Source organism: Pristiophorus japonicus, chromosome 2 (genome assembly GCF_044704955.1).
Source record: "Pristiophorus japonicus isolate sPriJap1 chromosome 2, sPriJap1.hap1, whole genome shotgun sequence".
NCBI classification, from domain to species: Eukaryota; Metazoa; Chordata; class Chondrichthyes; family Pristiophoridae; genus Pristiophorus; species Pristiophorus japonicus.
Window position 1 is genome coordinate 293,046,225 of NC_091978.1, and position 13,560 is coordinate 293,059,784.

Sequence of the window (13,560 nt, forward strand, 5' to 3'; positions counted from 1 at the left end):
ATACAACTTAACATCAATCAACGTAAACTTTAACTGGTACCAAGTTGATGGTACCATTGATGCCTGAGCTGCACACACACAGCAGTGTGTCAGCGTTGTCACTCACATCAGCGCTCTTTCAGCCAAATCTTTCCAATATCAGCTCCTCAAGTAAGAGTGGGATTTAACAAATGCCAGCCACACCGCTGGTGTCCGTCCCGGTTAGTTCCACTTTTTGTGGGCAGTTTTTTGAGTGGGTGATATTCTGGACGATATGTGTGCGAGGTGATGAAATTGACTGTGGGCGATCTCCATGGCCGCTAGTTTGAGTAAATAATACTCTTTACGACAAAAAACACTCGCCGGGCGTTATTATTGAATCTCGGCGTTAAGTCCGTGAGGAAAGTAACCCTGGGCGATAATATGGGCATTGAAATCGCCCATTCTGCTGATTCCTCCCCCAAAAAGTGGGCGTGCGGGAATATTTTCTCTCAGCGTTAAACACCTGGGGAAGGCAACGCTCGGTGATAAGTCTCCTAAAAACGCCCGTCAGTTTCCATTTTGTGCCAAAATGGGCGATATCTGGGCGTTATACGTCATTTCAGCGGTTAAGTGGGCGTTAAGCAGGCAAAAAAATGGAGGTTCGAGCCCAATGACTTCGCTCTTCCCAATATTTCATTGGAGACCATTTCTGATCATCCTGTACTGGATGCCGGATAAGCAGTCTGACAAATTAGAGACCGTGGAGGGGTCGAGAGAAGTGGTGGTGAGGTCGAGCTGGGTGTCATCAGCGTACATGTGGAAACTGATGCCATGTTTTTAGATGATGTTGCCAAGGGGCAACATATAGATGAGAAATAGGAGGGGGCCAAGGATAGATCCTTGGGGACACCAGAGGTAACGATGCAGGAATGGGAAGGGAAGCCATTGCAGGTGATTTTCTGGCTACGATTAGATAGATAAGAATGGAACCAGGCGAGTGCAGTCCCACCTAGCTAGACGATGGTGAGAGGCATTGGAGGAGGATGGAGTGGTCAACCGTGTCAAGATAGAAAGCGAAAGCTGGGGGGGAATGGCAAAGAGAAATCTGTTGAGGGCGAGAGCATCGCTTACCTTTGTAATAGGAAGGGAAAAGGACAGTGGGAAGGTGAAAGTATAATGGATGTGATGGGAGCGAGGAGTGGGAGAGCATAAATGATATGGAAGTTAATTGGGAGGATAATAAAAATCAAAGCGGATACAGAAGTACAAACAGGAGTAAAACAGAGGGAAGCAGAATAGAAGATACAGAGAAACGGCAGCACAAAGATATTAGAAGACAGGTGAGAGAGTAACGTATTCTCCAAGTTACTGTATGGAGTGCCATGGGAGATTGTTTGATGAGTCCATCTGCTGTGGCATTGCACACGAATCAAAACCAAGTATAGTCTTCAAGTCAAGCAGAGTTAGTTGGGAGAGAATAATTGGGCCAAAGCACAATTAAGTCCCATTTTCAAGTTGTACATTCTGTCTTTATTTTATATTTCCATTATGAATTTCCATGTCCACATTTATAATAGAAACTGTATGTAAAGATGTCATGCTGTAATTACACCTCTCACTGGTCGGAGAATGTAACTATAGGGTGATTTGTTTATGTAAGCATTTTCCATTATAATAGAGGACATAGGAATTTATGATGGAAAAAGTTGGCAGGTAGCGCATGCAAATGTAAGATATATATATATATTCAGTGTAGATAGATATTTATATATAGATATAAGTGCCAAGTGCCTCCAACTTGGGAGTCTCACTCGGAGACCATGAATGTGACCAATTGTAGGAAATGGAAACATCACTGATGCAGAAGGGTTATATATCCTGTATGTAACCTATACTATATCTGATATATAAATTACTTTAGCTTCAGTTTGTTGCTCTATTATTTACATTAATACACCTCATTCACCTAGGCCTTATTCCCTTTTGTATTGGTGTTTATATTACTCTCTGCCGAAGGCTAAATCATATTCCTTTGTGTGTCCTTTGTACCACAAATGATTAACTTTGGTTTTCTCCGAGAGACTGGTTTCTTTCTCTTGGCGCCTGGTACATTGTCTCTGGTACTCCTCAATATTAGTATTGTTTAATTTCTGAATAATTATTGCCATTGGTCCAACTGAGGGCTAAACTTGCACCTTCATTTTCGGTGACTTTCTCGGCGGTACAGCTGTTTTTGCGAGAGAAATCCCCCGTAGCTTTTTAATGGTACCGCCCAAATCTCAAAACGCCCGCCGGGACCAAATCGCCGATGTGCGCCACCGAGAAAATCGGCAGGGCGTAAGTTTGGCCTCAACAGAAGCCCAAGGGAACCGCCCTGTGAAAGCAGCTTAAACAGGGTGGTAGGTGAGTACTCTGCAAAGAAAGGTAAGTTAAAGGTTCTTTATTTATTTTTAATTGTAAAATGGCAATTAGCTTTAAAAGTGTCTTGGGAATGATTTTTAACTTAAACATTTTTTTAATGAATTTCTACAGTTTGAGATTTATATAAATGTCTTTTCTTAAAGACTTAAACCCAAATTTTCCAATTCGATATTAATTTAACACTGGCGTTAGCCCATTTATTTTAAACTGTGTAATACAGATGCTAAAATAACTGATCAGAAATTCTACCCTTTATTGTATAAAACTGAAGGGAAAAGACAATTTCACACTTTGAACTGCTGCAAAATTTCTTAGCGTTATTATTCCAGATAATTGAAGCTTTTCTAAGCAGAATTATTTAACTCTAGTTTACTAGTGCGTCACATTGTTCTCTGAGGATAGACAAGCAACCTGTTGGGCTTCGAACTATTGGGTCTACAAGAGCTGCATAAGTGTACTTTATCGCTTTCCCTGTGTAAACACCTCCTCATGGGAATTTTTGCTGTTCAGCATTCATGTTTGATGGGCCAGATAGTGATCAGAAAAATGGCATGCTTCCACTTTGTGGTGCAGTACTGCACTCCTTGACTGAGACAACTATATTTCTAATAGTATTTAAAAATATTTAAGCTTTATTAATTTTTGATAACCAGATTCTAAATTGCTATTTTTCTTTAATGCAGGAATGGGTTGGACAAGTGGAAATCAGTGCTCTTTCACTCATGTACAAGTAAGACCACCGTGGATATTTATTTTACTAGAGGTATTTTGTATCTTGCATGCCTTGTAGAGTTGGGCATCTTTGCTGTATTGATGATCTCATTCTAATGCATTCTATTTTGGTTCATTGTGACTTGGAAACATGCTAAAAGAAATAACTTGCATTAATATAGTGCCTTTCATGCCTTAGGACATCTCAAAGTACTTTGCAACCAATTAATGACTGAACAGGTGAACACTGCCTTTGTTTAATTTCTCATTCAAAAAACAGCATCTCCAACAATGCAGTGCTCCCTCAGCACTCTGCTATTGTGTGAGCCGAGATTATATACTTGAGTCTTGCAGCGGAGCTTGAACCCACAGCTTCTGATTTGAGTGAGAGTGCTGCCACTGAGTTAATCTGGTACTTTCCGAGTGCTGAACACCTGAAGACCCTTGAAACATGGTTGCTTTGAATCCCTGATTTTTCATATACAGTCCCCATCGTTTATAGCAGGCATGTTCCTGCAAACACAATTTGCCTGCTGTACGCTTGGCTGGAGGAATTATTGTGAAAGTAAAAACTGAAAAATTAACTCCCAATTTTTACATGTTCTAAATCTGTCAAAGATGCGATCAGACCATTTAGTCAATCAGAATTCATCCCTCTGCTACCCTAACTCTTCCATTATTTCATCTAATTGTTTTGAAATGACCTCAAAAGTTTTGTCTCTATTATCTTTCATATTAGATTATTCCAAGCGCTTATCACACCTTGAGCAGAAACACCCTGAAGATGAGGCAGCTGAATCCTTGCAGGACTTGGCCATTCATTGGGAAACTCAGGAGCATTACCGCCGCTTCCCAGAGCTTACTGCCACATTGGACATGGCAGTCCTAGGAAGTGGTGATAAAGGGGCCGGATGAGAGGGAAATCCTTCTGGAATCCAGGCCCCACCACTGTTTGTGGGTGGGGAAGGAAGAGACTGCATGACTTTTGTGAAGGAAGGTTGGGGATTGGAAATCCCAGTTGGCCCAGTCAAGTGGCGGTAAGCCTCACAACCTGCATTTTCCACCATAATCCATCCTGAATTTAGTTGGGATCAGGTATAAGCATTCTGGCCCTACCATCTGCAGCACACTGCAGACATAAGGTTATGGTGGGGCTTTATAATGCACTAGTCAGAACTAGGATTGCCAACTGTAGTTGGATGTATTCCTGGAGGTTTCATCACGTGACCTTTCGTCTCCTATCGCTTGCCCAGTCAAACCGCCATATTTCTTATCTCCATAGAATCATATGGCTGAACTTTCCCCTGATGATCGCCCAAATAGGCAGGCTATTGCCCATTTTACCTAAAAAGTGGAAAGTTGGGCCGGAACATCACCCAAAGATCGCCGGCCCAACTTTCGGCACACAAGAATTTCATATCGCCGAGCTGATCGCCCACCGCAACTTTCACCACATCACCCACACATCGCCGGGCTGATTGCTCGCCGAGAAGATCGCTGGAGGAAAGCTGCTCCTGACTGGCACTGTTCAGCAGGACTCGGCACTATGGATGCCATCTTGAACGTCGGAGAAAGTGAGAGGCTGCTTGAAGATGGGGCTTATCAGGAGAAATAATTTATGACTTATTTTATGGGCCTTACTGACTCTTTGGCAATCATCTGCTCACATTTCTATTTATTGAGGACAAAATTTAGGGCATTTATAGCAATAGTGATGGGGTCTGTAACTTCCCTATTGGTGAATAATCACATGCTGGGGACTGAAGGTGGGTTGATTGAAGAGCATTATGTGCCCAATCAAAGAGATGGCAGTCTGATGCGGAGGAGGAGACCTTGAGACCTTACATCCGATGAACTTACAGGGAAAAGCAATCATACCTGAACTTGTCCAATAACATGTGCCTTAGGAGACTGCGCTTCCGAAAAGAGGTCATCGCTGAGATATGCCAGCTAATTAAGGGAGATCTGCAGCCTACCAGCACCATCAGGATCGCACTGCCCGTTGAGGTAAAGGTTATTGCGGCACTTTCTTCTATGCATCAGGCTCCTTTCAGGCCTCAGCTAGCGACATTTGTGGTATCTCTTAACACGCCATACATTGCTGCATTTGCCAGGTGACTTTGCGCACGCAGGATGGACTTTATAAGCTTCCCTATGACCAGGGAGGCACAGACCGGGAGGGCTTTGGGTTTCTCGAGAATAACAAACTTCCCCAAGGTGCAGGGAACAATAGACTGTACGTACCTCGCCCTGAGGGCACCTTTACAGGATGCAGGTAGGTGTTTCGTAACCGAAAGGGATTCCTCTCCCTGAATGTGCAGCTCGTTGTCGACCACAACCAAATAATCATGGCAGTAAATGATCATTTTCCAGGCAGCAACCATGATGCACACATCTTGCGTGAGAGCACTGTCTCTGACCTGTTTAACAGTCAGCCACGAGGTCACGGTTGGATGCTGGGGGATAAAGGATATGGCCTTTCCAGCTGGCTCATGACCACCCCCCCCCCCTGCCCTGCGTAGTTCCCAGATGGAAGCCAAGAAACACTACAACGAAAGCCATATACCTACACGCAATATTGTCGAAAAGACACTTGGTGTGCTGGAGCAGCGCTTCAGATGCCTGGACCACTCTGGAGGCAGCCTGCAATACCACCCTGATCAGGTCGCTGAGTTTATTGTGCTGTGCTGCATGTTGCATAACCTAGCTATAAGGAGAGGACAACAATTGCCAGATGGGGCTGCCGGTCCACCTCAGGAGAAAGTGGAGGCGTAAGAGGCGGATGATGAGGACCTCGGGAAGACAATCAACCTGGCGATGAATCCATGCCCCCCGCAAGACTGGAAAAGCCCCGTGGGAGTTACTCAGCTGCAACTCTTGCATCAGCAGCTCATAAATGAATGCTTTGCATGAACTTACATTGGTGACAGTTACAGTTACAGTAAGACAACAGTTGCAGTTGCGTTACGTTACATCCTTGCCTGGCCTGGCCATTGTTTTCCAACAATTGTATTCATGTTTTACCTTACCTTACGTTATTATAAGACACTGCACAACAATTGTAAAATTCAATACATTTTTTAATAATTTAACTCTCTCTTTAACTGCAAACGCCCCCCCACACACCCCCAACAGTCACCCAACAATAAATTTAAAAAAACAACAATAATAATAAGAACATACAACAATAACAACAATAAAATACTCTCCTCCCTACCTGCGGCCACGCTTCCCTCCAGATCCTGGAGAGCGGACAGGTTAGTGGAGCTGAGCCCTATATCAGATCAGCAATGATCTGGCTCGAAGGGCCAGATGGCCTGCTCCTGCTCCTATTTCTTATGTTCTTATGTTGTTAACCTGAGAGTAGCACAGAAACTGCATGCATAACATGACATAATTCGTATATTAAACTGAAATGACGTTACATTAACTTTGAATTAACACTGCTTTACACATTACTCACATGACTCAAGGGAGGGTTCTGCGACACCACGGGTGGTGGCCAAGCGACTGTGGCTCCCCACAAGTGCCGCCACACGCTCCTTGAGGTCCGTCAGCAGTTGCAACTGAGCAGGGTCTCCTCCGGTGCGCCTCTGCTCTGTTCGGTTGTTAGATATCTTCCTCTGCAAACGTGACGTTCATGGCATGAGCTAAGGTACTATCATGGAAAGACAACAGGTTCCAACGTTATATGCTCATATGGTTTGTATCCACAATTGATGCATGGTTATAACATCTACGTTCGGGTAAAATATTTCATAAGATCGTGCTTAGGATCTAATTGACACAAAACATCTCGACTACAATCTCCATGAAGGCCCCCAGCTTTGGTAGGGAGGTAATCAGGACCGCTGGGGAATGACAGGAGCTAATGTCCGAAAGTGTCCCAGGGCAGACAGTGAGCCAGGGCAGCTCTCCCCCAGTCCAGGCTGACTCACTGTGTAAGTGACAGCAGCTGGAGAGACTGACCGAGTCTGGGTAAAGGTCACCAGACACCTCAGTGCTCAGTTGTGCCCCATCGACCAAAGTAACCCAAAAGGAGACGGTGCCAAAATTAGACTTAAAAAGACTTGAGGGCTCAGGTTCCGAGCCCTGCCCAGATCTTAGCAGGGATTATATGCAAGAATAACCAGCTTAATTTCAATCCGGGAGATTTACATATTATGTGGATCATTAAAATATACAAACTATTTAATACTTACTCTTGCCGAAGCAACCAGGCTGTTCCAGCGCTTGCGGCACTGGTCCGAACCCCTCGCCTCATTGGACGCTGCTGAGACCACGTTGGCGATCTCGCTCCACAGTTTGCAGTAGGCCCGGAGTGGAGGTATCCCACGCCCACCCCGGCTTAGTTGGCCCCGCCGGCTATGTACCTCATTGGCCTCATCAGAGAAAGGCTTTGCCCTCCTCCTCCCCTCGCCCTCCTCCTCCCCTCCACCTCCTGCCCACTGTCAGACTCGTGCTCTGACATATTAATATTAATAACAAATTAATCATTTTTAATTCTCTCTTCTCCCCCCTTACCTTCTGCGCGTGCCTGGATGACCCCTGACCTCCCGAATCGCGGGAAAACTTCTTAGCAAAAAAAAACAAATGCGCAGAAAGGCTGTTGCGAGGGACACCTTTCTTTCCATGTCGCTGAGGCCCATATCACATCGCTGAGCTATCTCTTCTCCCCCCACCCCCCCATAAAAAGCCAAAAGTAGCAATCCGAAAAATGGGCGATCTTCCAGCGATCCTACATAAGAAATAGGAGCAGGAGTAGGCCATACGGCCCCTCGAGCCTGCTCCGCCATTCAATAAGATCATGGCTGATCTGATCATGGACTAAGCTCCACTTACCTGCCCGCTCTCTATAACCCCTTATCCCCTTATCGTTGAAGAAACTGTCTATTTCTGTCTTAAATTTATTCAATGTCCCAGCTTCCACAGCTCTCTGAGGCAGCGAATTCCACAGATTTACAATCCTCAGAGAAGAAATTTCTCCTCATCTCTGTTTTAAATGGGCAGCCCCTTATTCTAAGATCATGCCCTCTAGTTCTAGTCTGCCCTATCAGTGGAAACATCCTCTCTGCATCTACCTTGTCAAGCCCCCTCATAATCTTATACGTTTCGATAAGATCACCTCTCATTCTTCTGAATTCCAATGAGTAGAGGCCCAACCTACTCAACCTTTCCTCATAAGTCAACCCCTTCACCTCCGGAATCAACCTAGTGAACCTTCTCTGAACTGCCTCCAAAGCAAGTATATCCTTTCGTAAATATGGAAACCAAAACTGTACGCTGTATTCCAGGTGTGGCCTCACCAATAACCTGTATAGCTGTAGCAAGACTTCCCTGCTTTTATACTCCATCCCCTTTGCAATAAAGGCCAAGGTTCCATTGGCCTGCCTGATCACTTGCTGTGCCTGCATACTATCTTTTATGTTTCATGTACATGTACCGAAGGTCCCGCTGTACTGCAGCACTTTGCAATCTTTCTCCATTTAAATAATAACTTGCTCTTTGATTTTTTTTCTGCCAAAGTGCATGACCTCACCCTGTTCAACATTATACTCCATCTGCCAAATTTTTGCCCACTCACTTAGCCTGTCTATTTCCTTTTGCAGATTTTTTGTGTCCTCCTTACACATTGCTTTTCCTCCCATCTTTGTATCGTCAGCAAACTTTGCTGCGTTACACTCAGTCCCTTCTTCCAAGTCGTTATTATAGATTGTAAATCCTGACAGCTGAAACACCGCTAAGGCTGGAACACTGCCCATCTTTTGGGCCTTAGCGATCTAAGTGGAAAGTCCAGCCCATAGAATCATAGAAATTTACGGCATGGAAGGAGGCCATTTTGGCCCATCGTTTCTGTGCTGACCGACCGAGCTATCCAGCCTGATTCTACTTTCCAGCCCTTGGCCCATAGCCCGATAGGTTACGGCACTTTATATGCACATCCAAGTATCTTTTAAATGTGGTGAGGGTTCCTGCCTCTACCACCCTTTCAGGCAATGAGTTCCAGACTCCCACCACCCTCTGGGTAAAGAAATTTCCCCTCGTATCTCCTCTAAAGCTCCCCCCAATTACTTTAAATCTATGCCCCCTGGTTGTTGACCCCTCTGCCAAGGGAAACAGGTCCTTCCTCTCTACTGTATTCAGGCCCCTCATAATGTTATACCCCTCAATCAGGTTTCCCCTTAGCCTCCTGTGTTCCAAAGAAAACAGACCCAGCATTTCCAATCTTTCAGCATAGCCAAAATTCTCCAGTCCAGGCAACATTCTTGTAAATCTCCTCTGCACCCTTTCCAGTGCAATCACATCTTTCCTGTAATGTGGTGACCAGAACTGCACACAGTACTCCAGCTGTGGCCTAACCAATGTTTTATACAGTTCAAGCATAACCTCCTTGCTCCTGTATTCCATGCCTTGAGTAATAAAGGCAAATATTCTATATGCCTTTTTAACCACCTCATCTACCTGGCCTGCTACTTTCAGGGTTCTATGGACCTACACTCCAAGGTCCCTTTTTTCTTCTACACTTTTCAGTGTGGTACCATTTAATGGGTATTCCCTTGCCTTGTTAGACCTCCCCAAATGCATTACCTCACACTTAGCAGGATTGAATTCCATTTGCCACTGTTCTGCCCACCTGACCAGTACATTGATATCTTCCTGCAGTCCGCAGCTTTCTTCTTTATTATGAAACACACAGCCTATTTTATTGTCTTCTGCAAACTTCCTAATCATGCCCCAACATTTAAGTCCAAGTCATTGATATATACCACAACAATCAAGGGACCCAGCACTGAGTCCTGCGAAGCCCCACTGGATACAGCCCTCCAGTCACAAAAACACACAACCATTACCCTTTGCTTCCTGCCTCCAAGCCAATTTTGGATCCAACTTGCCATTTTTCCCTGGATCCCATGGGCTATTACTTTCGTGACCATCTGCCATGTAGGAACTTACCAAAAGCCTTGCTCGAGGGGCCAAATGGCCGACTCCGACTCCTGTTTCTTATGTTCTTATGATGGGCCGAAAATTGCGCATGCACCCGGCGAGGCCTTGCAAAAGCCGGTTCTTGGGGTGCAATTCGCATGAGCCAAGAACCGGCTTTTCCTATTTGTCAAAATTTCTTTAGAGAGATTCTGCACATCCCCAGGAAAAGGACATCCGCACAGCAGAAATTGGGCTATTTGCCTAACTCATGCCCAGTGAATGTCCTTCAAACTTTTACCAGCGTAACACTTTTAAAACATAGAAAAATTAAATGTAATCATTCATTTTTATATTAAAAACCGTGTCCATTAATGCAAGTTTACTTTTAGCCCTATTAAAACACATTTCCCCCAAAATTTATTGTCTAAAACATTTAATTACATTTCAATTAATTTTAAACATGTGAGGTGTTTTTTTTTTGATTCTGTGCTGTGTTTCGGTGTTTTAGGGGGTTATTCTCATTGATAGTAATGGAAACCGTAGAAACAGAGCTCCCATTTTTATCAATGAAAATACTAGTTAATGATTGGTGGTTCAGGCCCACATGATTCCAGCAGATTCCATAGAAACATAGAAAATAGGTGCAGGAGCAGGCCATTCAACCCTTCGCACCTGTACCGCCATTCAATAAGATCATGGCTGATCATTCACCTCAATACCCCTTTCCTGCTTTCTTTCTATACCCCCTTGATCCCTTTAGCCGTAAGGACCATATCTAACTCCCTCTTGAATATATCCAATGAACTGGCATCAACATCTCTCTGCGGTAGGGAATCCCACAGGTTAACAACTCTCTGAGTGAAGAAGTTTCTCCTCATCTCGGTCCTAAATGGCTTACCCCTTATCCTTAGACTATGTCCCCTGGTTCTGGACTTCCCCAACATCGGGAAAATCCTTCCGGCATCTATCTGTCAGAATTTTATATGTTTCTATGAGATCCTCTCTCATCCTTCTAAACTTCAGTGAATACAGGCCCAGTCGATCCAGTCTCTCCTCGTATATCAGTCCTGCCATCCCGGGAATCAGTCTGGTGAACCTTCGCTACACTCCCTCAATAGCAAGAACATCCCTCCTCAGATTAGGAGACCAAAACTGAACACAATATTCCAGGTGAGGCCTCACCAAGGCCCTGTACAACTGCAGTAAGACCTCCCTGCTCCTATACTCAAATCCCCTAGCTATGAAGGCCAACATGCCATTTGCCTTCTTCACCACCTGCTGTACCTGCATGCCAACCTTCAATGACTGATGTACCAAGAAACCCAGGTCTCGTTGCAGCTCCCCTTTTCCTAATCTGCCCCCATTCAGATAATATTCTGTCTTCATGTTTTTGCCACCAAAGTGGATAACCTCATATTTATCCACATTATACTGCATTTGCCCGAACACCACCTAGGCGGGGCCGGTCCGCCCGGTGGCAATTTCCTCAGCGGGGCCTGCCCGACGACCTCCTCGGCGTGACCCGCCAGATGTTAACCTCCTCGGAGGGGCTCGCCCAACGGCAACTTCCCTGGCAGGGCCCACCCGATGTCATCCTCGGCGGGTCCGGATGGCCTGAACAGCTCCTTGGCAGGAATCCTCCTCACCCCCACCCCCTTTCTGACATTCCAAAATCCGGAAATAACCGAACCTGAGCCCGGGTGTTTCTGGATTTGTGATGTCAGAAAGCAAATCAAAAGCCTGGAATCTGGAACAGCCTCGGTCCCGAGGGTTCTGGATTTTAGACGCTGCACCTGTACTCGGCACAATAATAGAACTAAAGGCGGACAAATCCCCTGGACCTGATGGCTTGCATCCTAGGGACTTAAAAGAAGTGGCTGCAGAGATAGTGGATGCATTGGTTGTAATCTATCAAAATTCTGGGGCGGTCCCAGCGATTGGAAAACCGCAAATGTAACGCCCCTATTTTAAAAAAGAGGCAGCCAGAAAGCAGGAAACTGTAGACCAGTTAGCCTAAGATCTATCGTTGGGAAAATGCTGGAGTCCATTATTAAGGAAGCAGTAGGGGGACATTTGGAAAAGCATAATTCAATCAAGCAGAGTCAGCATGGTTATATGAAAGGGAAATCATGTTTGTCAAATGTGCTGGAGTTCTTTGAGGATGTAACGAGCAGGATGGATAAGGGGAAACCAGTGGATGTGGTGTATTTGGATTTCCAGAAGGCATTCAATAAGGTGCCACATAGAAGTTCACAGGGTTGAGGGTAATATTTTAGCATGGATAGAGGATTGACTAACTAACGGAAAACAGAGAGTCGAGATAAATAGGTCATTTTCTGGTTGGCAAACAGTAACTAGTGGGGTGCCGCAGGGATCGGTGCTGGGGCCTCAACTATTTACAATCTATACTTAATGACTTGGATGGAGGGACGGAGTGTAATGTAGCCAAGTTTGCTGATTATACAAAGGTGGGTGGAAAGGCAAATTGTGAGGAGAACACACAAAATCTGCAAAGGGATATAGACAGGCTAAGTGAGTGGGCAAAAATTTGGCTGATGGAGTATTATGTAGGAAAATGTGAGGTTATCCATTTTGGCAGAAAAAATAGAAAAGCAAGTTATAATTTAAATGGAGAAAAATTGCAAAGTGCTGCAGTACAGAGGGACCTGGGGGTCCTTGTGCATGAAACACAAAAAGTTAGTATGCAGGTACAGCAAGTAATCAGGAAAGCAAATGGAATGTTGGCCTTTATTGCAAGGGGGATGGAGTACAAAAGCAGAGGGGTCCTGCTACAACTGTACAGGGTAGTGGTGAGGCCACTGCGAGAGTACTGCATACAGTTTTGGTCTCTGTATTTATGAAGGATATACTTGCATTGGAGGCTGTTCAGAGAAGGTTCACTAGATTCATTCAGGAGATGAGGAGGTGGACTTATGAAGGTAGGTTAGAAACATAGAAACATAGAAAATACGTGCAGGAGCAGGCCATTCGGCCCTTCTAGCCTGCACCGCCATTCAATGAGTTCATGGCTGAACATGCAACTTCAGTACCCCATTCCTGCATTCTTGCCATACCCCTTGATCCCCCTAGTAGTAAGGACTGCATCTAACTCCTTTTTGAATATATTTAGTGAATTGGCCTCAACAACTTTCTGTGGTAGAGAATTCCACAGGTTCACCACTCTCTGGGTGAAGAAGTTCCTCTTCATCTCGGTCCTAAATGGCTTACCCCTTATCCTTAGACTGTGACCCCTGGTTCTGGACTTCCCCAACATTGGGAACATTCTTCCTGCATCTAACCTGTCTAAACCCATCAGAATTTTAAACGTTTCTATGAGGTCCCCTCTCATTCTTCTGAACTCCAGTGAATACAAGCCCAGTTGATCCAGTCTTTCTTGATAGGTCAGTCCCGCCATCCCGGGAATCAGTCTGGTGAACCTTCGCTGCACTCCCTCAATAGCAAGAATGTCCTTCCTCAGGTTAGGAGACCACAACTGCACACAATAGTCCAGGTGTGGCCTCACCAAGGCACTGTACAACTGTA

The 13,560-nt window shown here is 45.0% G+C and overlaps 1 protein-coding gene across 3 annotated transcripts in view; it reads left to right on the forward strand.

Annotated features, from left to right (window-relative positions):
• The window catches only part of otud4 (OTU deubiquitinase 4), a 192,532-nt gene that overhangs the window by 49,142 nt on the left and 129,830 nt on the right, over positions 1 to 13,560 (forward strand). For all 3 annotated transcript variants that reach the window (XM_070871593.1, XM_070871596.1, XM_070871597.1), the window contains one exon: positions 3,066 to 3,112. In XM_070871593.1, coding sequence (XP_070727694.1) covers positions 3,066 to 3,112 — 47 coding nt within the window. The remainder of the gene's footprint in view (positions 1 to 3,065; positions 3,113 to 13,560) is intronic.